Raw genomic sequence first — 25,779 nt, forward strand, 5'->3', positions numbered from 1 at the left:
GTTTCAAACATTCCTGTGACAGTGGGATTTCAACCCAAAGCCTGTGGGTTGTAGAGTGAGGATGCATCCACCTAGTCTGGCAGAATAGTAAATTTTTCTGTAAATATAAACTTAAAAATATAATATTTAAGAAATGCATTGTTACAATATCATTCATCATCACTTGTTCCTTTAAACAGTGAAAACAAAGAGATAACAAAAGCAATATTCACTCAGCCAATCAGACACATTCTGGTTGCTTCTGCTCTCCAACAAATGTCACGAGTTCAAATCCCACTGCAGACCCAGCACTCCCAGACTTTTGCTACTATCTATTACATACTGCCTGAAGTAATTATTCCTTATTAGCTGCATAAATTCCATTTCCTTCCACCTATGTTCCCTTTCTCTCATTTGATAAAGTCTCCATAATAATCACCTGCCCTCCCCCTTACTGAGCTTATTTGCCAATGCATATCCATAACAGCCTTTGCACCCCTTGGCCTATTGCAGTTAACTACGTATTTTGTCTTGTTGGCCTCTATGCACCAGATGGCCTCAAATGCACTAAAAATTGATTACAAAATGAGCTAATAGATGCATATATTAACATATTTTAGCATTTCTATGCTAAATATCAACAAAATCAGAAACCACCTGAAATAAAAAAAAAAAGGCCTTGCAAAAATTTCTCTATTTTAGATATCTAGTGTAAACAGACATCACTACAGGGCTTGCAAATACTTGTTATTGGTCTAGTATTTTATCTATTCTTCTACACCAATGTCTAACTATTCTTCTAACTTTAAACACATTTGGTAAGCATTACATATAAATTAGTCAGAAAATGGGTATTTTATAGAATTCATTCCAATGCCAACTTAGATGGACCTATGTCTTTACCATAATATACCAAAGAAATTTTGATGTGTTATAGTAAAATAAATTGCTGACAGCAAATCCAAATACTTAAAACAATATGCATCATGTTGTTTAAGGAAATTAATAACATAGACTTCATAATAACTAAAAATATTTAATTACTGCTTCTATATTTTGCCGAAGTTAAATCGGCATCTACAAGGATTAATATACTGGTATTAAACAAGTGCACACGCAGACACACTTCAGTAACAAAGATGGAACTGGAGAGATACAGGATGAACTAAAGTCCTATAATTATGCCAACTATGGTTTGGTTGGGTGTTCTTGGTGTTGGGTTGATTGTCTGCTGTGCTGGACATCCAGGGCATGGTCTGCTAACCCTGAGTGGCTGTAGTGGTGGAAACAGATGTAATCCTGGTACACAAGCAAATGTAATTCTCTGATGTACGGATGTTAGTTATCCTACCCGGTTGGTCATAGTACGAATGGTTGCAGCTGCAGGGTATATCTGATGCACTCCAGATAAATCCAGAGGTTGTAGCTGGTCTTTGGAGAGCAGATAAGGGTTGCTAGCTTTCTGTGCAGTTTATAAGTGGTCACACATAAGATGGCCATGATCTTTTTTTAAGATCATGGCCATCTTTTCAGACACCACAAATATAAGAGATGGTGATGAATTTGTTGTAATCTGTATAGAAGAGGAGGGTGTATGGTGCTAAAATTCTTTTTTATCTGGTGGGAAGTGTAGCCATTGGTCAAAATGGTGTTATGTGCATGAGTTCTATGTTGAGCACAATGTTATCTGTGCAAATTAATTTTGTCCGATGGACTAAGGTTTTTATAGTTCAAACTTGTTGGAAGGGGGGGGGGATATGACTGTTGATGGATGTATTTACCTCTGGGTGTGGGTTTTCTATAGGCTGTGAAGGTCAGAGATACCATTTGATTGTCTTGTAACTAGGGTGTGTAGAAAGGGCAGATGCTGTTACTTGCTGTTTCTGTTGTGAATTGGATCCTTGGATGTTGGCTGTTCAAATGAGATAAGAAAGTGTGTAAGGTGTCCCAGTAATGCAGCCAAATAGTTGGGGGGGGTGAGAATTAAGGGCATTCTTTTCAGATGTCTCCATGAAAAAGTACACTAATGGGTGAGAAAAAGAGGAGCCCATGGCTGTTCCCTTGATTTCCTTGCTAAACAAAATAGCCTGAGTTCATAGTGAACTGAAACAGGCTTGAGATATTGGGAGGAAATTCTGCTTGGATAACAGCCAAGGTCCTTAAGTGGACGTTTGTGAATAAGGAGGAGACATTGAAACTGATCATAAAGCTAGTGTTGCAGAGCATGAGCCCATTTTAAGTCCAGTATACTGGACTTAAAATGGGCCAAGTTTTTGATATGTGAGGAGGTATTGCTAGTACAAGAAAGCACTTTGGCACTGCCCTTGTCCAATTTCAGGATTATTTTTTATTTCTGAGATGCAGAAGGGTTTTATATTCTCTGTTGGGCAGGTTACTTGCAGGAGGTTTCGCCTTGTGATAGCATGCTGGCTACATCAAGCCTAATATTGTTGGTCTCATTGTCAGGAAGGTTGTAGATTCCACGGTCTATCTGGATCATGAAATCTTTGGGTGGTATGTGTCTGGGCATGACGGTGAAGTTTTGGTCATGACTGAATGCATTGATGGCATTTTCTTCAAGGATATTGATGAATAAGTTAACATTTTCAGGTTGTCTTGGAGCAATTGGTAAATTTTTTATTAGGTTTCAGAACTCCTTGACAGTGTTAAATTCTGAATGAGAAGAATTGTACAATTATAGTATCTCATTCAGAGTTTAACATAATCTGCCATTCCTAAAGCAAATTCTTGTTAATCAGAACTAAATAGTAAAATTTTGTTCTAAAATTGTACTCCACTTAATTGTAAAATAAATTGTAAGATATAAGTAACAACTTTGAATTGTAAGCAGTACTGTTCACAAAATGGATTAATTCTTAGTAATTTATATGTATGCTGTAAACTATGCATGGGACCTTGGAACTTAATCCCCTTATTTAGAGTGCCTGCCTAGGGCAAGACACGAGATTACGAGTAATGCACGCAAAAAGATATATCATCCGCTAGAGTTCAATTTGGGGCTGCTTGTCATACGATGTGGCAAGGACGATAGTCGGCAGTGAATTTTGGCGCTAGTTGTCAAAGAGACATGCGCTGTTCAAGAAAAGAGAAGAACCAATGGGAGAAGAAGGTGCGAGATACAAAATGGAATAGCAGAGCCGAAAACGCTCTCTTATCTCTGATCCAGCATCTCTGAGCTTTTGCTCTTGTGCCAGCTCGTGTTCCAGCATATAGACGCCAAAACTTGCGGAGACCTCTAAAGTAGCAAACCTATGGAATGATGTCGTGTAGTTAGAAAGTATGCACTTCTGTGATAGCCAAGGCAGATAAGGAACCTCAGGGCCATGCTGTATGTTACTGACGAAGACTCAACGTCCACCTGTGGTATGCAGTACGGTCTCCCAATATAAGGGTCTATGGAACAGGAAAGAGGAACCACCATTCCAGATATCGAGCTGAGAAGGAAAGTATGACTTCAGTCCCGGTAAGAAATTCTTTGTCTTCACATTTTGGATTCATAAAGAAGGGACATGTGTAGTCTTAGTAAGTGTTCATGTCGAATGAATGCGAGAGTTTAAAATTTTGTTCCAAGGAAATGTGGCATAGTAATTTCTTTGTTCCTCGAGAACGTATTGTGATATCTTAATTAGTTCCTTGAGAACGTGTAGGAAGTTTGATAGGATTTATTTAGAGTAACGAAATTTAGAGAAAAGGACTTCAGGATTTTTATTGGGAAGGAGCTGAGATTAATTTGTATGATTGAGTTGAATAATATTTTGTATGTATATGAGTTTATGTGTGATCTCAGTTGATAAAATTGTATGTTCTATTGATGTGACTTAGCCAGATAAGCTAATGAAGTTTGAGTTGTGTTGTTCTAGAAGAAAGAGTTTAACCTTGATATTTAAATGCGAGTTAAGATCTTAAAGTGTGTGTAATTTCTATGTTTTTTTAGTATAATAAATGTTTTGTGTTAATTTGAAGTATGTGCTTGCCCGACTTAATTTCATCTTTACCACTCATAAAATTTCGGATCTAAGCGGGAACCCAATTTATTAATGTAGGACCATGATTGTAATGTGTTTAAGGATAGAAATAAATATATAGTAAGTCTTTAAAGTAATAGTGATATTGTGTTCTCTGATCATTGATTCCTGGATATTATGCTTTCGATTATCTAGACACAGGGTGGCACAGTACAAATAAATTTTCTCTGTGTCGAAATAGGAATCAATTATCAGAAGAATAGAAGGGCTGGTTCATCCATAAGAATACACCTCCCCGATTCTGAAAGAAATATTAGACCCCCCCCCCACCAGGATATAACAGCAGTGTACAGATAGCTTCATTGGTGTCAGCATGCACCAGGATTACTTAAAACAATAATTTTCAATGGATAGTGTACCATTTGCTTTAATTCTTCCAATTTAGCTTGATGCCAAATGATGAAAATGCTTCACTTATTATATTCGCTATAACAGTGGTGCATGCATGAATCTACCATCATAAAGAGGGACCATGGGATCTAGTTTTCTTTAGCTCTTGTCCATTTTCTACCAAATATGCAATCAACTAGTAAGATAAATTTAATAAAATGATAAATTCCCATTTTTATGCACTGATATTTCAGCAGAGAGGTATACATCTATCTTAATGGGGGATAGAGAAGTTTCCTTTGGACACTATCATGCACATACCATTGTTTATCGTTATCGGAACTACAATAAAAGTCTGATATAATGCAAAATTTAGAGATGAATCCAAATGTTTACACACTGGAGTAACCAGCTGTGGATAGGTTAAAGGCAATGTATTTATCATACTATATCATTACAAAACCACTACTTAAGACACTTGCAATCCATCACATTCTATAAATTGCAGTATCTTTATTTTGGATCTTCATTTGCTTTCAATCTTTATGTTTGTTTATTGTAGACCAACGAATTAATTTCTGATAGTCATCTTTACAACAGATTTATTTGCCATTTCTTGATCACTGGGAGGAGGAAAACTGAATATAATGAGTATTTGTTTTATATATATACATATACAAAAACTTTCTTTTTACACTGAATATTATGACTTTTCATTACAAAGGGATCGTATTGCATGTATATATATACACACACAGCTAATTCTCTTTTTACATGGCTTTTTTTTTTTTTTTTATACACAATTTCGACATAACATGGTTTAGAAAACAAAAGCAGTTCTATTTTTACACAGTATATTTTGATTTAACATGGTTCAAATGGTGCTTATTTTTAAAATTTCTGCTTGAATTCAGTTTTGTTAAAAAGGGTGTTACAGGAATGTACCTGAAACCACCTGCAGATGGAAGGTGGTTTCAGGTATATAAAAACTTTCTTTTTACACTGAATATTATGACTATCATTTCCTAGGAGTACATATGTACTTAAACTTGAATTTTGGGGAGCCCCCCCCCCCCCCTCGATGTTTTAAATATCAAGGATTACTTTATGCTACAGAACGTAGACAACAGTAGGGTGTTATGCTGATTCCTCAAAGTTAAGTTGGTCTGTTATGGGAGGCCTGCCTATATAAAGCTGCTTGGAAGGAGTTAAGCTGTTTGCTAAACAATCACATCTTGTTTACAATTTGAAATGTTTACACATCTCGTGTTTTGTTCATGAAAGTTTTGTTAGTGCACTACAGTTATTCAGGTATGTATTAAATTTTGAAGTTTTGTACATGTAATATCAAATTAGTAAAATTAATTAATGATGTCACATAATTCAGTTAGACAGAAGAAGAATAGAAAAGCCATTTCTTTAGAAACTAAGATCCAAATTTTAGATAGTTTAGCAGCTGCAGAAGGTTCAACATCCTTAGGGAAATATTTTGGATTGAGTGAAGTTACCATGAAAACAATTAAGAAAAATGAAGAGGCCATTACAAAATCTTTTCTTTATGAAACAAAATTAGATGCAAGTCATCATCGTATACGAGAGACATTATAAAAATGAAGGTAGCAAAGGCCCTAGTGATGTGGATAGAAGATTGCTCACAAAAAGGAATACCTTTAGACTGAAATGTCATCAAACAGAAAGCATTATTGTTGTACAAACAAATTCAGGAAAAGGAACCAACAACATCAAACAACAATTAAGATTTTTCTGCAAGCGCAGGTTGGCTTACAAAATTTTACAAAAGAAATTTTTAATGAATGGTTCCATCAATGTTTTGTTCCAAAAGTTAAATGCTATTTGATGGAAAAACAATCTGGACTTTAAAGTTTTATTGATTATAGACAATGCACCTGGCCATCCTATTTTAGAACACCCAAATGTGGAAGTTTTCTACCACCTAATACAACATCCTTAATACAACCACTAGACCAGGGTGTGATTGCTGCCTTCAGAACTTACTACATAAGAAGAACATTCCAATACATTTTGGATAAACTATTATACTAGATAAGGATAATTTACTGACAGTTTTGATGTGTGGAAGAAATTCTATTTTGGATTGCATCAAACTTGCTAAGTTCGTGTTATCAGAATTGAAACTATCAACTTTAAATGCATGCAGGAAAGCTACTTGGCCAGAATATGTGAAAAAGAAAAATCCTGTGCTTTTGCATACAACTGAATATCCCAATATCATCAGATTGGGCACATGCAGTTGGCGGAGAAGGATTTGATGATTTTTCTTCTGCAGATATTGAAGAACTGATGGTTGACAAAGCTGTTAGTGATGATGAAATAATAGAAGCTATCCTTGACAATCTCGATGAAAAAGAAACCGGTGATGATGAAGAGATTCCTCACTCACTCACTACAGGATTAATTAAAAAAAGGCTTCAAATGGTTAGTAAACTGCAAAGTCATCTTTTTACACACGATCCAAATACAAAACGAGCTGAACAGTTTAAACATGAACTGAAGCCATGTATGGTGCGATATGAAGAATTATACAAAAATCTAGTTAAAACAGGATTTCAATGATTAATTACAGAGTTTGTGGTAAAAAAAAGAAAAAAAAAAAGAAAATCAACCACCAGAATTATTGGAAATTAGTGCTAATTTAGTTCCTTTTACTGAAGAAAACTTTCACCATCGCAGTATGAACAGGACAGAAGTGATTTAATTCCAGTCTCTCACAAAAGAATACGGCTACTGTCAGAAAGTGACAGCGAATAAAATTTAACTAATAACCATATGAGCAGGTGTATTTAGGCCTTTTTGAATTTCTGTTTTATTAATGACACACTATTTTCTTTAAGAAAGATACATATGTATATACTTTAAATAAGTATTTAAAATAAAAAATATTCCATTAAATTAGATAGAGTTTTATTAACAATTTTCATATGTTTTGTTTGAAAATAACTTATTGTTCGTATCAGATTTTCACATCTGGAACCATTCTTCTATTTTTTTCATATGCACTGTATTCTTTTTTACAAGGTTTTCATTTATACGCTTTTTTTCTGGAACCAATCTACCATGTAAATGTAGAACTGGGTGTGCTTGTGTGTGTGCATGCTTATTTCATCTTCATTCAGTAGCTAAATGAGAGAATAAAGATGTAATAGGATGAATGTTGTTAAAATAATTTATAATGATGCATTTAAAAGAATCACCATTTACAAGTTGTATAGATATTGCATAATTTTACTGCAATTTAATGAGATTTGCTAATGCAAACCTCTTGAAGAAGTTTGAAGTAAGCCCCTTGACATTCTTTAAATCCAAAAGGCTTTTAAAGGGTCCGAGCATCTTTCTCCAATTTATTAGCACCTTATAAAAAATAAAATTTAATAAATTAATGCACTCATTAAATAAATAATATTTATATATATATATATAAATAATAATTATCTTATAGAAATTTTCAGTGTGTTTTTTAGCCATGCAGGGTAATAGATAACAGATACTGCATGAAATAGACCAGCTTTCTGAAACATTGATAGCAAAACAATTGATTGCAGTACAATGCAAGAACACAAGGGAGAAAATTACAATGATCCCCTAAGTATTGTTAAATCTTGAATGAAGAGATTTAATTGTGAAATACCTCATTCAGGATTTTACAAGCACCAAGACACTGAGAGAAATACTTGTATATAAGTAGAGATGTTAATTGCTTGTTTATTTAAAAAAATTTAAATAAACGTTTAATATTGGACTATTCTATGTAAGATAATATTACCTATTCTTGTAAATTTAACAATGGAAGAAAAATTGATGAGAATTATGTTAGCATGTAAAAGAGAGTTCAAAGTTCACAAACGAGACATTTGGATTAGTAACATGCCCCACGGCGGTCAAGAACGCACCGAGTAAGTTGCGTGCAGAAGTTTCCCGGGAGACGCGAGGAGAAGGACCGGAACTGTGTGCAAAGGAGTAGTGCTGAGCAGAAAGGTATGACGATGTAGGAGCGCCGCTCAAGGTACAATATAAAAGGCTTGACGCCGCTAACTTGCTCTCTCTCTCTCTCTCTCTCGTAGGCTCTTACTCTCAATGCTCTTCAGTTTGGTTGCTCCTCTCTCTCAACTTTGGCGCAGGGCCCAGCTCGAGTTATTCCCTGAGATGAATACGTGAGAGCAGTCAACAGAATGATGTCTAGACGCAATTACGCAGCTGAGTAGCGAGTCAAGTGCGGGCATTTCGTCGGTAAAGCGGGAAAAATCAATGCAAGCTGACCATCATGCTAGACCACGTGGACCAACTTAAGCACAGCTGTTCTCGTCTACATCAAAGAGGATAATTCATGATTGTGAGTTCCAGACTAGCCCATCGGAAAGACAGCTGTGAGGAAGAAGAAGGAATGAGCTGTGGAAAGAATTGTAAGGATCGAAAGATAGACCCGACAAAGTCCAAATGTCCCAGTAACGTACGAATCTTTTAGTTTCCTTTATGTGTGTAAAAGAACTTTGTGTGTATTAATGTGCAAGAAATATAAGTGGAACCATTATAAGATATGAAACATGACTTTAGGGCTTATCCTGATACCAGAATGTTTTATCTCTGAGAGTGAATTCTGATATAGTGTGGTGATAATTTGTATATAGTATGTTATAGTTTAGTAATGCTTATAGTTTGATAAGTTAAACATTGAGAGAAATTGTAGATCCGATTGTTAGAAATCAGTGAATTGATTCATAATTAATATTGTCTTGTGGTAAAATTCAACTAAGAATACTGAAGTATTGTATAATTAAGTCTGTTATCTTGGGAGAAAGATTTACTTTAGTCATATGACGTCTTGTAAATTTGTATTGTGATAGTTTGATGAATAAACCCTTTTTCTTTTACCTAACAAATTGCCTGATGTATGAATCCAATGCACCCACTCATCAAAATAGAACCTGACCGGAACTAATTAATTGGGAAAGACCACGACTGCAATGAGAGTTTAAAATAAGGGATTTAGCTAACTTGGAAACTGTTATTATATAAATTGTATAACTGTGTGTCACTCTCAGAGTTCACTCCTTGATTAAGAAGCTTTTCTGATCTAAGGGTTCTGGATGGCACAACATTAACAAAGAAATTTTCCAGTACCCAAAGAGGAGACAGCTCCAGATTTTCAATAAAGGAATTGGCTCTATCCAGGGGTAGCTTCTTTGTTTATCGAATTCGCACACATGAGCAATCTAAGTGACGGCCACAGAATTGATAGGTAGTTTGAGTATCGGTACGGCATATATAGGGGAACCAGAGAGTACTGCCCCTTACCTAAATAATGCATCATAAATCATAATTAAAGTAAGGAAACAACATTTATAACAATGGTGCAGCCGACAGGATTTGATTTACTTAATTAATCCAAAAGGATTGATTAATCAATATGAGTAGGTTTTGGATTCAAATCAGGCAATTAAGGCACAGAGAAATTTAATAGTAAATTTAGTGTTTAAGAGGAATTAAATATATTGTAAACTTAGATGCAAGTATGACTCGGCCAACAAGTTCTGGGATGGATGATTCAGAATTTTTTAGGAGCATTAATCTGCAGCAGGTATTCCTGCAATTTTCTGGGGAGGAGATTGATGATGTTTTAGCATTTTTCAGCTAAGTCAAAGAATTAAGAAAGGCTGGCAGGTGGACGGATTTACAGCTCCTTCTACTACAGCACAGTAAGCTTGTAGGGAAGGCGAAGAATTTTTTCGTTGAAGAAGAATTTTTTTGAAGAGTTTTTTCTTTGAAGAACCCTGGATTATTCCAAATTCAAAGAAGTCCTCATTTCCCAGTTCTCAAAGCTAAGAAGTTTAGGACCAACCTTATGGAAGCTGCAGAGGGGCACACAGAAGGACCGAAAAAATGTAACGGAATTCAACAACAGATTGCTGATCCTTGCGAGCACCCTAAATGTCTCTATTGAGGACAAGCCCCATCGAGATTCGGCAATTCTTTCATCAATTCAGACTGGGGGTGAAACAAAAGTTGAGGGAAACAGCTTTTAAGAAAAAAATAACAAACTTAGAAGAATGCTACAATGCAGTAAAAGACAAGGACCATATGCTCGGAGACATTTGTCCTGCATCTGCTACCAGCTTTGTTAATTTTATTAAGGAAGAGAATGACTCTGTAAATCACCCTAAAGTTGAGAAAGAGTGTCATGAGAAGAAAGAAAAACCCAAGAACCTGAAAAGAAATGAAGGCAACAGAGTTGAGTCACTCAACACTAATCGATTAACAGAGGACATCACTAACACTAGTGAAATTCGATCCATAATTAAGCAGGAAGTTGAGCGACTACAACAACCTGTCATGGAATGCCTTGATGCGGTACTAAGCCAAGTGGCAGCAGTATCCAAAAGAACTGCTGAGATGATACGTATGGAGGTTGAAAGGTTGCAACAACCTTTGCTTGACCGGTTGGATGCTGTGGTGCAGAAACTGGCATTGGTAACAACTCAAGATGCTGCAGTGTTTCCCCTAACATCGAAGAGAGTCAATGAATGAAATAATAGAAGAGAACCACCTAGGTGCTTCAATTGCGATAAGATTGGGCATCTTGCCCGCAATTGTTATAGCAGCAGGAAACTTTCCAACAAGAGTTATAGTGAGGAGTCAAAGTCCCATGTATATGCCAACCGATACTGGAATAAGGGTCGACAATATCAAGGGCAGTCTTCTGGAATGATTGTAGAGGGAAGGATTCGTGGAAAATATTATAAAGCTTTGTTTTAGACACAGGTTCCCAGACCTCCATTATTTCAGGAGATTATGTCAAGGAGTTGGAACCCTATGTAAGAAAAGGAGTCTCGCACTTTAGAAGATCAGTAAGACTGTCAGGAATAGCAACCTCCACAATTCATGCAACCAAGTCAGTAAATTTGAAAGTGTATTTGCCAAAATTCAATTTGTGTGTTTGGCATGAGTTCTTAGTCCTTCCCAGGAATTCTCTCCCACACATAAAATTGATATTTGGAAATGATTTCCTTGTAAGACATAAATTCTCATCTGATTATGCATGGAAGAAGATATCCCTTCTTGGAAGAAAAAGGAAAACTAAAGAGAATCAAAGACCACCTCACTTGAATATATATAAGAGCTCACTCGACATCGAGTCAAGGTGTGGAGATGATGTAGAACAGATTCTGAGAATTGGAGACATCATAACATGCAATCAATCTAGTTCAGAAGAAGCCTCTTCATCGAGAGAGAGAAATCATTCTGAAGCTAACTGCACATTAGAGGTCAAACTATCTGTTGTAACCGACAACACAAATGAGAGTCTGGATGAAGTTCAGCCGAAGGTGATTGGGATTAATTACATTCATATCATTAAAAGGCCTAGAAGAGCCTATGGAAAACTAAGGCATGGTATGCTCACATCACATAAGGTGCAAAGCAGCCACGATGAAGTAAAATTCATCTATAACCAAAGAAGCATACAACATAATGTAAGAGGTGGAATAGAAAAGGGAGAGTCAGAGAATGTATTCCAATCTAAAGATAACTTGAAGATCAGACACATGAATAAGTCCCCTCCAGAAATTGTGAGGATTAACATCATTATCATCATCATGCGTATTAAGGATTTAGGCCTAGCATGGCCTGTTCTGGCCTTAGAAGTCATCGTTGAATCGTTTAAGAGGACATCCTGGTTTTCTTGTACTTTAAGGCTTGTTTTGGTAATCTTTCTGTTTTCATTCTTTGAACGTGTTCCATCCATTTATGTTTATATTTTTTAATTTTTTTCTATTACTGGTTCTTGGTTTAATTCTTTCATAATTTCTTCGTTTCTTTTGTAATCAAATAGGGTATACTTTGCAGTTTTTCTCATAAATTTCATTTCTGCTGTTATTAATCTTTGTTTGTCTTTTTGTTTTATTGTCCAGATTTCACTTCCATACATTAAGACTGGTAGGGCTAATGTATTGTATACTTTTAGTCTGGTTTGTTTTTGAACTAGGTTTGGTTTAAATATAGAGTTAATTACACCTGTTATTTTTAAATATTTTGCAATTTTTATGTTTATATCTTTTTTTCATTTTCATATGTGATCATACATCCTAGGTAGTTAAATGAATTCACCTGTTCTAAGATCTTGTTATCTATTGCTATTTTAGTTCTTGCTGGATCTTGTCCTTTAAAGCCCATAGTTTTTGAGGATTAACATGAAAAAAAAATTTTTTGGAAAATTTTTTTAAATGAAAGGGGAAATCTTTGTTAAATCTTGAATGAAGAGATTTAATTGTGAAATATCTCATTCAGGATTTTACAAGCATCAAGACACTGAGAGAAATACTTGTATATAAGTAGAGATGTGAATTGCTTGAAAAAATTTTAAATAAACATTTTTAATATTGGACTATTCTATGAAGATAATATTACCTGTTCTTGTAAATTTAACAATGGAAGAAAAATTGATGAGAATTATGTTAGCATGTAAAAGAGAGTTCAAAGTTCGCAAACGAGACATTCGGATTAGTAACATGCCCCACGGCAGTCACGTATGCACAGAGTAAGTTGCGCGCAGAAGAGTTTCCCAGGAGACGCGAGGAGAAGGACCGGAACCGTGTGCAAAGGAGTAGTGCCGGGTGGAAAGGTATGATGCTGTAGGAGCGCCACTCAAGGTACGATATAAAAGGCTTGATGCCGCTAGCTTGTTCTCTCTCTCTCTCGTAGGCTCTTACTCTCAACACTCTTCAGTTTGGTTGATCCTCTCTCAACTTTGGTGCAGGTCACTCGAGGGGCCCAGCTTGAGTTATTCCCTGAGATGAATACACGAGAGCGGTCAACAGAACGATGTCTAAACGCAGTTATGCAGCCGAGTAGAGAGCCAAGTGGGGGCATTTCATCAGTAAAATGGGAAAAATCAAAGCAAGCTGACCGTCATGCTAGATCACGTGGAACAACTTAAGCACAGCTGTTCTCGTCTACATCGGAGAGGATAATTCATGATTGTGAGTTCCAGACTGGCCCATCGGAAAGACAACTGTGAGAAAGAAGAAGGAATGAGCTGTGGAAAGAATTGTAAGAATCAAGAGATAGACCCGACGAAATCCAAAGGTTCCGGTAATGTACGAATCTTTTAGTTTCCTTTGTATGTATTAACGTGCAAGAAATATAAATGGAACCTATATAAGATATGAAACAGGACTTTAGGGCTTATCCTGATACCAGAATGTTTTATCTCTGAGAGTGAATTCTGATAAACTGTGGTGATAATTTGTATATAGTATTTTATAGTTTAGTAATGCTTATAGTTTGATAAGTTAAACATTGAGAGAAATTATAGATCCGATTGTTAGAAATCAATGAATTGATTCATAATTAATATTGTCTTCTGGTAGAATTCAACTAAGAATACTGAAGTATTGTATAATTAAGTCTGTTATCTTGGGAGAAAGATTTACTTTAGTCATATGACAAGTCTTGTAAATTTGTATTGTGATAGTATCTGGAAAGTCATTGCAATTTCATTTCTAGCTCATATATTAAAACTGATTTAAATGTTCTTTTGTTTGCTGCTAAGCTAGTGTTTATTTTGGAGAGATTTCTTTCTGGTTCTATAGAAATTTGTCCCACTAGATTTCCTTATTTAACTTACCCTCTCACCCTAAAATTCATACCTTATCATTTTCTAAAAATGTGAATCATCCAATACAAATGCACAATATACTGAAAGCATGCCTGTGAATTATGTTAAGTTGGGATTACATTCTTGAAACTACCATTGTCCTCAACATACTATCCTCAACTTCCAGCTGCTAAAAATATTAACATGCTCTTTTTTTTTCCCTTTCTAACTAATTCTTCACACATGTTAAAAAGGAAAGAGGGGCATGCTCATTCTCCACACAAGGCACTAAAATGTGCTATAAGTTTTGTAACCTCTGGCGTGCGAGGTTAATACATACATACATTGTACATGTTTTTATATATATAAAATATGCAAAATATATGCATGTATGAAATTTCATATATAACAACAAACAACTATAACTACAATCATATTCTTCAACACACAATCTCAAAATTCTAGAGATAGTCTTACTTGTAATGTTAAAAGTGACATAAACCTTTAATATCACAAGTAGGTTTGGTCCTACAGTCTGTGCAAGAATGCAGTCAGAACTCTTATTAAGCAAAAATTTTAAACTCAAAAATATAATTTTCAGATGTATACTCTCATCAACATCATCAAATTCCTGATATGTGCCCTCATGGGGGTGTACAGGATAATTAAGATAGTACCACATGAAAAAGTTACACCATTACTAACTTCTGATTAACAATTTTCCTGCAAATTAATCTGTTAACTGTCAATACTCCAATATTATTAGATCTTATATTTCTGTCTTTTTTAAGGCACTTTTTACTGTAACTATCTGTCTACGTCTGGCTCTTTTTTCAACCTGGCAAAGAACATTTGTTTTGCTAATCTTTCCTCTTCCATTCTATTTAAGTGACTGTACCATCTGAGATTAGCTCTACCAACACATTTCTGAATGCTAACAATGTTAAGTTCTTTTTTAATATCCTCGTTTTAATATGATATTGTCATTGAATTTATGCCATCGGTTCATGACCCTAATCTTTCTCAGGACTCTCATATCTGCAGTCTCTAGTCTTTGGTCAAGTGTTTTATTTCTAATCCAGCTCTCAGATCCATAAGTTAAAATTGATTTCAACACTGTGTTGTATCTAATTTAGTGTTTTGACTAATTTCTTTCTTATTCCATATAAATTTATTCAGTTGACTTCCTACCATACCTGCTTTGTTGATTCTATTGTCTATTTCCATATTTAATTTACCACCTTAACTAAAAATTGTGCCTAAATAGTTGAAATGTTTTACTTGTTCTATAGGTTCACTATTCAGGATACAGCTGATGTTTATTGTTCATTGTCTTTGTCTTGTTATTGCTGATTTTCATATCAAATTTAACACAAGAGTTATTCAGTTTAGTCAGGGAATCTTGCAGACTAGTACTGGATTTATTCAGAAGTATAACATCATCTGCATAAAGTAAAGAGCTAAGATTGATATCAGATTTAATAATGCTTTCCTTTATAATGTGATCCATACAGATAATGAATAACAGTGGAAACAACGTGCACCCTTGTCACATACCTGCTTATACCTCAACCGATGTTCCTGTACCTTCTTCCATTCTAACTGCTGACTTATAGCTTAAATAGAGACAATGTATTGAGTGATATAAAGTCCCATTTACACCATATAACTGGAGCTTTTCTGTTGGCACCTTGTCATATGCCTTTTCCAGATTAGTAAAACTTAAACATGTATAAGATATGGAGAGAGTTTATTTTTCACTTGGTTAGGCTATAATAAGTTTAGTTTAATCCTTTATCCAAGTGTGAGCAAACAAAGTTTGCACCTGAAAGTATCTTCAGGACTGGTGTTGCCTGGTAGTGCAACACCAGGCAACTCATTGCAAAGGTGGAGGAAGTTCTCATCACTCCTATCTCAGTATCTCCCATAATGCAAAGCACATCTCCTTGCAGATATGTGTAATGCTATGCATTAAGGCAAGGGCCACTACCCATACCGGTTTCGACCTTTATTGAGGTCTCGTCTTCTGCCTTTGTATCTCCACTGCTGGGCCTGGCTCCCACTAGACTCCAACAATATCAGATCTTATATTTCTATTGTCTAAGGCACTTTGTACTGTATCAATCCACCTATATCTTGGTCTTCCTCTGGGTCGTTTTCCTACCAACCTGGCAGAGAACACTTATTTTGCTAATCTTTTCTCGCCCATTCTGTTTAGGTGACCAAACCACCCGAGGTTAGCTCTGCTAACGCATTCCTGGATGTTGACAATGTCGAGTTCTTTCCTAATATCCTCATTTTTAATATGATATTGCCATTGATGCCATCTGTTCATGCCTCTAATCTTTCTCAGGACTCTCATATCTGCGGACTCTACTCTTTGGTCAAGTGTTTTACTTCTGGCCCAGCTCTCAGATACATAAGTTAAAAACTGGTTTGAACATTGTCTTGTATATCGCTAATTTAGTGTTCTCAATATCTCTCTTATTCCATATAAATTTTTTCAGTTGACTTCCTACCATGCCAGCTTTGTTGATTCTGTTGTCTATTTCCATATTTAATTTACCATCTTCACTAAAAATCATGCCTAAGTAGCTGAAATGTTTTACTTGTTCCACAGGTTCTCTGTTCACAATGCAGCTGACATTTTCAACAATTCTACCTATTTTCATTGTCTTTATCTTTTTATTGCTGACCTTCATACCATATATATATTACAACAGTTATTCAATTTAGTCAGGGAATTTTATAAACTTGGCTGATTTATTTAGAAGTATAATATCGTGTGCATAAAGCAAAGAGCTGACATTAACATCTCCAATTCTGATATCATGTTTAATACCACTTTCCTTCATAATGTGATCCATATAGATAATGAATAACAGAGGGGATAATGTACATCCTTGTCTCACACCAGATTTAACATTAAACCATCTTCCTGTACCTCCTTCAATTCTAACTGCTGACTTACAACTCAAAGATTAAGTATTGCTTGATATAATTTTCCATTGACACCATATAACTGTAGGCTATTGAATAGCTTCTCTCTTGGCATCTTCTCATATGCCTTTTCCAGATCAACAAAACTTAAATACAGATCTTTGTTATATTCCCATGATTTCTCAATTATTTGTCATAAAGTGAAGATCTGATCCTGAAATAGGCCTGACTCCAGCTTGTTCTTCACCAAGATTTTCTTCCACAATTCTTCTCAACCGTTTCTCAAGTATACTAGCATAAATCTTACCAGGAACACTCAGTAGGAAAATACCTCTGTAATTTTCACAGTTAGTTTTAATTCCCTTTTTATATACGGGTACTATGAGAGCTCTACTCCAATCATCGGGAATTCGTCCCTCTGTCCAGGATTTCTGAACTATGCAGTGCAACCACTGTAAGACTTTTATACCACCATACTTCAGCATTTCTGGTCGAATATCATCTACTCCTGCTGCCTTTCCACATTTCAATCATTTGATGGCTTTTTCTACTTCAAGTATGGATATGTATTCCTGACTGTATGCCTATTGAGTGTTTTTTTTTTTATCACTGTGCTATCACTGCTTGTTTCATTTAGCAATTTTTCAAAGTAATTACTCCACAGTAATTACTTTGAAAAATCTACTTCAAGGATATCTTTTTCTTCCGTTTTCATGTCACCTTTATCATCTCTAACTCCTTTTACAGCACTCTTTCCTTCATTTCAAAGTTTCTTCAACAACCTCCAGAATATCTTACCACCTTCTTGATATTTATTTTGTATGTTCTTGCCAAAGTCCTCCCATGACGTTTCTTTAGCTAGTTTTACACAGTGTTTAGCTTTCTTATATTTGTCTCTGTATTCTCTAAGAGCACAAGCTGACTTATTTGACGAAACTTTTGATATGCTTTCTTCTTTTCCTTCACTGCCTCTTTAACTTCCTGTGTCCACCATGGAGTTCTGATTTTTCTATCCTTGCAGACAACCTCACCACATGCCTCTCTGGCTGAATCAATCAGGGTTTTCTTCAAGGCTTGCCACTGAATCTCCAAGGTTTGGTTCCTGTTCTCAAACTCTTTCATTTTTTCTTCAATAATCTTTGTGTATATTAGTCTGCAGTTCATATCTGAGAGCTGCTCAACTTTTATTTGCTTTAAAACTTTCTTACATGTTATTCTTTTCAATATGAAATTCAATTTTATCCTGCTGAAGACTAAATAGTGATCACTTCCAATTTCAAATCCTCTGTACACTCTGGTGTCCTGTACCAGGGAGAAAACATCACTATCAACAATAACATAGTCAATGAGACTTTCTTATTTTTTGCCTCGTCTCTCCATGTGAATTTGTGCACATTTTTATGTTGGAACATGGTGTTACTAATAACCAGTCCGTGTCCTGAGCAGAAATCCAACAGGTATTTGCCATTATTATTAGCTTTGCTCTTTTCTCCAAATTTTCAAAAAATATTTTTGTATGTCTGACAATCATTTCCTACTCTGCTATTTAGATCCCCAACAAGGACCAACTTTTCCTTTTTCATTGTGTCAGTTGCTTTTTCTAAAGCATCAAAAAATTCTTCCACTTCTACCTTGGTAGAACCTTCTGTGGGACCATAGGCATAAATAAGTCTCATTGTCCAATTCCCCTTTCTGATATTCACCCTACTTGAGACTGCCTGCCATTCAAGAAGATTAGCCTTGTATTTTGTGTTGAATACTATGGCTACTCCTTCTTTTCCTTGATTGTCATTGCCTGAATATAACATTTTGTATTTATTGCTCAGAAAGATCTCACCAGTTTTTGTCTTTTTTTTGTTTCAGTCACCCCTATTATGTTGATCTGGTACTTATCTAATTCCTCAGCTAGCTCCATTTCTTTGCTGTTCAGGCTTCTTATGTTGATTGTACCGATCTTTGACTCTGGTGATTCTATTTGTTTCAGTAGCTGACTTTTCGCTGTTCGCCCTGGTTCCCTGCCGAAAACAACGGGGGCCTTATGTAACCGGGCAACGCCTCAGCCGACATGAAATTTTGTCATGTTGTACCATCATTTTGTATTTTGGTTTAACCAATAAGAATACAATTTGGTTGGCTAAATCCCAAATTGCCAGCCCATCCTCGTTCATTCAGTATCCAGGTAGATACCCAACAGGGTGCACCACGAGAAGGTGAAGATTGGACATTAGGTCAGAAGCCCTGGTCGGTTTTCCTCATTCCTTTAAAGGCTATGTGGAGGTCTCCTCTCAGTTGTACAGCTTTCACCCTTCATTAATATTAATAATGTTAAATTTCTTCTAAAATGTTAATTTTTAATATGGTTCTTCCATTGACACCATGTGTTCACTTCCCTAATGTTCCCCAGAAGTCTATGGGTCATATCTGTGGGCTCCCCCTCCTCTCTCCACACACATCTTAACCCAGCTCTGAACTGTATGTTAAAAATGGTTTGAGCACCTGCATACATACTAGCTTGGTATTTTGGCTGACTTCTCATATCCATATAAATTTAGTGAACTTGTTTCCCACCATACCAGCTTGACTTATTCTATTATCCCTTTTCATATATAATTTTGCCATCTTCACTTAAAGTTGTGCTAAAAAATAAATTTTTTTTTAGTTTTTTAAATGACCAGTTCTACAGGTTCACTACCAAGAATGAAGTTAAAAGTTTTTTGTTTTCCTTTAATTTTCATAGGCATAGACTTTTCATTACCGAATTTCATTCTAAATTTGTCATAACAGTGATTTGATTCATAAAGCTCAAGCATCTTGAAGATTTATTTAAGAGAATCACATAATCTGCAGAGAGTAAACAATGAAGCTAATACCTCCTACTTCAGTTTTAATACTATTTTCCTTAATGATGTAGTTCAGTGCATTCCAATTATCTCAATCCACAGTAAATCTCTCGGTCAGCATGACTCACCTTTGGATAAAAACTATGTAATTTTCTGAAAAGCCTGTTGTTCCTCTTTACATTTCCAGGACTTCTGATTAGGTCTGGCAGCTCTTAACTACTGCCAACTTTCACTACAGCAAACATTATAACAAACTCACCCATAAAACACTACAAAAATTCTTAACCAAACTCCATAAACGCTATGCTATTCACTGTAACAAACTGTTTTTGAGGTGCCTATTAACTTGCTATAATGAGTATTTGCTGTACCATCTTATGGTCTGCCTTTCCTATTTGCAACTGGGTTGTCAATTCCCCTGTGGTCATTCAGTGTATATCCTGATGGATTATCTCCTCTTTTTAGACTTTCCTACCAAGGAAGGTCTAAGAAGAGAGGGGAAGGGAGGGGTTCCTACTTTTGCCATGCTCTTATTCTTATACATAAATGATCTTATCTGACAGACCTCAATCCTATTATTGGTTTTGCTAATGGATAGTGTACCCTTGTCATATTAATTAAAAAAACAGAGCCTCTGTAGCTCAGTCAGTAGAGATGAAGCTCTTTGGTTGGAAACACTGGGGTTTGATTCACATCCATATGTGAGGGACCTTTATCTAGTCTCTTTTGACTAAAGGTGAGTTAGCTGGTCTCATATGGAGGTAGAGGGCTTCTTCGACTGGAAACTCAGGTTTTTCATCCCTCAGAACAGGCAAATTGGTTCCCGTGAACACACACACATGGATTTGCAGTCATAAATATACTTAATCATTCGGGGAACCATGTAACCTCTAGAGAGTGCATCCCCCTGAGTGGCAGATAGGAGAGCCTACCGTATATACATACAGTAAAACTCCATTTTTACATTCCCAAAATTTATGTTTTCCTGCCATTTACGTCATTTTCCGTTGGTCCCCTCTTAAGGCCTATTCTTATGATATATTGTTTTCCTGCCATTAACAACTTTATGTAGATGTTATTTCCCGTGATTTGTGTTTTTTTCTCAGGTGGTAATACTGATTTTCGAATCGATTTCTGCGGAAAGCTGCTCATTTCTGTTCCCAGATGGCGTTGCTTTCGGCTGTAGTTTCGTTTCCATCATCATGGTGACTTGCAGCAGTAATGTAATGTAATGATGAGTGATACCGTGATTTTTCAATCACACTATGAATTGATATTGCAGAATTTCTGCTATGTAATTTAGCGTGTGAAAATTGCTTTCAAGTTGCAGTGGTGGATGATCCATATTAGTAACATGGAGAAAAAAGACAGAAAAAATGTATTTCAGTAGAAGAAAAGATGGCAATTCTGCGATGTGTAGATTGGAATGCCAGAACACATGTGCATTTAGCAACAGATCTTGGGCTCTCCGTGTCCACTTTGAACACGATAGTAAAAAACAGGTCGAGCATTGAACTCAATGCAAAGCAATCTGGAGCTATGTCAAAAAAAAAAAAAAAAAAAAAAAAACGAAAAGCAAAAACAATCAACAATTAAAGATTTTTTTAAATAGATAAATGTAAGTACATTGTAAATTCATTTATTTTCAGTTATTAAATTTTGTAATCTAGTATGTAGACTCACATACTAGCAGTAAGTCATCTTTTAGCCTTTTTTTATGTTTTTTTACATTTCTGCTATTTACACTTTTTTTCATCAGTCCCCTGAAAAGTGTAAAAAAGGGGTTTTACTGTATGTGTGTGTGTATATATATATATATATATATATATATATATATATATATCCCTCTGGTATCTGGAAGAACACCAGAGGGACATTGCCTACAAAAGAACTAGAGCAAGTGCCCTGTCAAGCCATGTACTGTTTTCAGTAAACACAAATGATGAAGGCTGTCAATATGAGATAAACTGCACAAAAACTTCAAACCTTCATATATGCCATGACAAGGTGGAGCGCTGCATAGTAGAGTCTAAGGAAATTGTTATGGACCCTCATCACATAAATAATAACCTTAGCTATAATCTACCGGACTCCTTCAGCTCTACTATCTGATATTGGCACACTCGTGAAATCAGATGCACGCATCTGCCCAACAATAGAACTTCAACACGGACTGTAACTACAGTTCAAAGTTAACTGAATTTTATAATAGTCGTTTTTATAGTGATATGATGTTTCTTATAGTGTTTATTTGCTTTCTATGTCCCCACGCCTGAAGAAGTCAGACAATCCGATGAAACATGTTGCGTTTTGAATAAATTTAATTGTTATTCTAGTCTCAGTTAAAGTCAGTATATATAATATGAACACATCCCAATTCCGAGTTAATACTACCAATTGTTATATATATATATATATATATGGCAGGGTGGTCCAAATATACTAAATAAGGACTCGTGGACCAACAGGGCCATAAGAGGCAATCATCTTGACTGTAAGGGAAGTGGCACTCCCATGGTCCCCTAGCTGGATCTATCCTCTTCTTCCTCTAATTTGAGGACGATCCACTCACTTTAATCTTTCCTATAAGGCCTTATCAGTCAACTCTTCTTATTTTATGACCCTTATGCTATTAGAGTATTCGAGGGCTATGGGTCTTTCCATTTCTGGCTCATATCTATTTTCCCTCTATAATATACTCTTTCCCCTTCAGTATACCCTATTCCTCCTATGGGTTTCAATTTGGAAGAAGGTTAGTTCAGAAGGCTTAAGGTAGCAGCTCTACCACTGGACTATCCAAAGCCAGACTAGTTACCTGACATGGAGAACATTATTCTACTTTTAAGCTGACAGATAAAGGTAATCGGAATGAATCTATGGAAAATGACCCTGGAATGGAAAAAGTAAAACGGAAACGACAAAATATAATATATATAGCAAACTGGAATGTAAGAGGAATAGCATATAAAGAAATAGAATTAGACTAAATATTAAATGAAAGAAATTAAAAGGAACATGAGAACCAAAAATTTTAATGTAATATATAGTGGAGTTGACAGAGACCAAAGAGCACAAGCAGGAGTCATGATTTGGATTCATAACTCCCTTTCAAAACAGTTAAAACATTATAAATTATGGAATGAAAGAATAATAGAAGCTAGAATTAAAAACAGATAGAGGTTATTTAACAATAATTGGTTTATACGCCCCAGAAGAAGAAAGAGAACAGGATAATATTGATTGAATTTTATAATCAGTTACAAAATATATATAATAAAATAAATAAAAATTATTATGTAATATTAGCAGGAGACTTAAATGAAAAAATTGGAAACATGAATATTAATAATAATATAGGAATATATGGAGAACATACTCTAAACAGGAATGGTAAAAAATTGACCGTGTTTGTAGTTTATAATAACCTAAAAATAATGAATTCTTTCTGTAAACATAAAGACATATATAAATATACTTGGGCAGCAAGAGGATGGAAATCAATATTAGATTATTTTATCTTAAATGAAAAGACATCAAAGTTCTCTTTAGATGTTAGAGTTCACAGAGATAAGAATAAGTAGTGACCACTTCCTCATTAAAATAAAATTAAGATTACCACCTAAATGACTACAAATAACAAGAACAGAAAGAAAATTTAAAACATTTGTTCATAAAACTAGATTATTAAATGCCACAAATATACAATGGTTACATGAACAAAGAATTAACCAATATTTAGATAAAATAAAATAAAATAAAGAAATAGAAATAGAATGGCTTAATATATGATACAAATGATACTAAATGGCAGCAAATGAAAGCTTAGGAAAGACCAAAAATTTCAATAAAAGGAAAAAACTGAAGATATGAGATGATACAATCAAATAAATAATCAAAAAGAAACTTATCATAAATGGTTAAGCAGTAAAAGATTAGAAGATGAAATAGAATATAAAAGAATAAGAGCCATAGCTAAATGAGAAGTCAGAAAAAGACAAAGAATCATGGAACAAATTTGTTTCTAATTTAGAACATGATTTATATAAAATAAGACCCAACGTATATAAGATTTTGAAACACTTAAATACAGACTAAAGAGAACATAAAATTAAACACTGAATTGAAATTAGAAGAATTTCTAAATTTCTATCCAGAATTGTGGACAGATAAATATTTTAAAAAAGATAACTGGCAAATACTTAATGAAAATGAAAAGGAAATAACAAAAGAAGAATTAGAAATCAGCCTGAAAGAAACAAGAAACAGAAATCACCTGGAGAAGATTATCTTCGCCAAGTGATTTTCTGTTTCTTGTTTCAGGTTCAGAACTATATAAATATGCAGGAACAAGGTTCAAAGAAAGACAACTATTATTTTTAAATAAAATCTATTCAACTAGTAACCCCCCCCCCCCAAAAGAATGGAAAAAAAGCAATTGTGATTCCTATCTTTAAAAAAGGTAGTAGAGATGACCCTAAAACTATACAGGTATAAGTATACTAAATTCATGTTACAAAATATATAGCAGAATTTTAAATAACAAACTAATAAAATATTCTGAAAACTTTATTTTAGAAGTACTACAGAATGGATTTAAAAAAGGACGATCATGTATAGACCTAGCCTTTTGCCTAAAATTAATCATAGAGAAAAGATTAATCATAGAGAGAAGTATTCTCTCTATGATTAATGTATTCTCTTCTCTCTATGATTAATTTTATTAATCATAGAGAGAAGAGAATACAATTTAGAAACACATATTACATTTATTGACTTTGAAAAAGCATTTGACAAAGTTAAAAGAAGCATTTTATTTAACATATTAAAAGAAAGACAAATACCAAATAATATCCTAAAAGCTATCATAAGTATATATGAAAATAATCAGATACAAATAAGATTAAAGCATGAGCTATCATATACGAGAGAGAGAGAGATAAACCAAGGAGTCCGACAGGGATGTCCCCTCTCAGCAACTCTTTTTAATATTTACCTAAATGAAATAATAATAAAATGATTGAAATTGAACTTTCTCCTACTGTGAACTTAAACACTCTCCTTTTTTGCCGATGACCAAATAATAATTACAAATTCTGAAGATAACTTACAGAAATTCAAGACTTATTTTTAACGGTATTAACAATACCACACAATTTTATCAAAGAGTTGTTTATTAACTGCTTATATTTCGCTGAATTTCAACTCAGAATCATCAGAGCACAACACACTTGTACACGCGACAGTGAGTGAGTGAAACAATACAATTGCAATGGACAAAAGATCTCAAGTCCTATTTTTTGGTGCCCTCTAACGGGAAAAAAAAGAAAAAAAAAGAAAAACAGCTATGCGGGAATTTCTCTTAGGATAATAGTCTCCCAAATTTGTGGCAAATTAATGCAACCATATTTGTTAAGGTTGGGAGAATTCCTCAAAGCCATTGCTGACTCAAAAAATAATCTTTCAGATCTGTAATGACTGCTAAATAGCACATTCGTTTTCCTCCATCTAATCCTGTGTGAAGGAGTGTCCAAAACATGGTCTGCCAATCCTGACTTGCCATAGCAATAGTAGCGAATGTTTTTCATGTTCTTCCAGGCAGATGTTAACTGATCTTCCTGTTTGCCCATAATAGGCCAAGTCACAGGGAACTCCATACACTCCTGGGTGTGCTAAAGGGTGAAGTTTATCCTTAGGCGAATGGATCAGAGTTGCTAGTTTGACATGAGGTTTGAAAGTGGTGCGAAGGCCATGTTTCATCAATACTTTGGCTATCTTTTCTGATGTACTTCTGAGAAAGGGAATAGAAATGGTCATGTTGTGTTCTCGTGTATTAAGGGAGGGCAGAGTAATGGCCTATGTAGTATTTTATCTATTTTGTAGGGATTATAGCCGTTGGCTAAGAATGTATGGTGCAGATATTTGAGTTCTGTGGTCAGAGCTGTATCGTTAGAACAAATGGCTCTGTGTGTCAGTGTTTTTAAAATGCCATACTGTTGGACTGGATGATGATGTGATT

The 25,779-nt window shown here is 35.0% G+C and overlaps 1 protein-coding gene across 3 annotated transcripts in view; it reads right to left on the reverse strand.

The window, feature by feature from the left end:
• Positions 1-999: 999 nt before the first annotated feature.
• The window catches only part of LOC150095616 (kinesin-like protein klp-12), a 282,767-nt gene continuing 257,987 nt past the window's right edge, over positions 1,000-25,779 (reverse strand). For all 3 annotated transcript variants that reach the window (XM_090410291.1, XM_090410289.1, XM_090410290.1), the window contains exon 13: positions 1,000-7,745. In XM_090410291.1, coding sequence (XP_090266417.1) covers positions 7,620-7,745 — 126 coding nt within the window. In that variant the 3' untranslated portion in view covers positions 1,000-7,619. The remainder of the gene's footprint in view (positions 7,746-25,779) is intronic.

Source organism: Typopeltis vanoorti, chromosome 20 (genome assembly GCF_054136105.1).
Source record: "Typopeltis vanoorti isolate ZY-2024b chromosome 20, IOZ_Tvanoo_1.0, whole genome shotgun sequence".
Taxonomy (NCBI): Eukaryota; Metazoa; Arthropoda; class Arachnida; order Uropygi; family Thelyphonidae; genus Typopeltis; species Typopeltis vanoorti.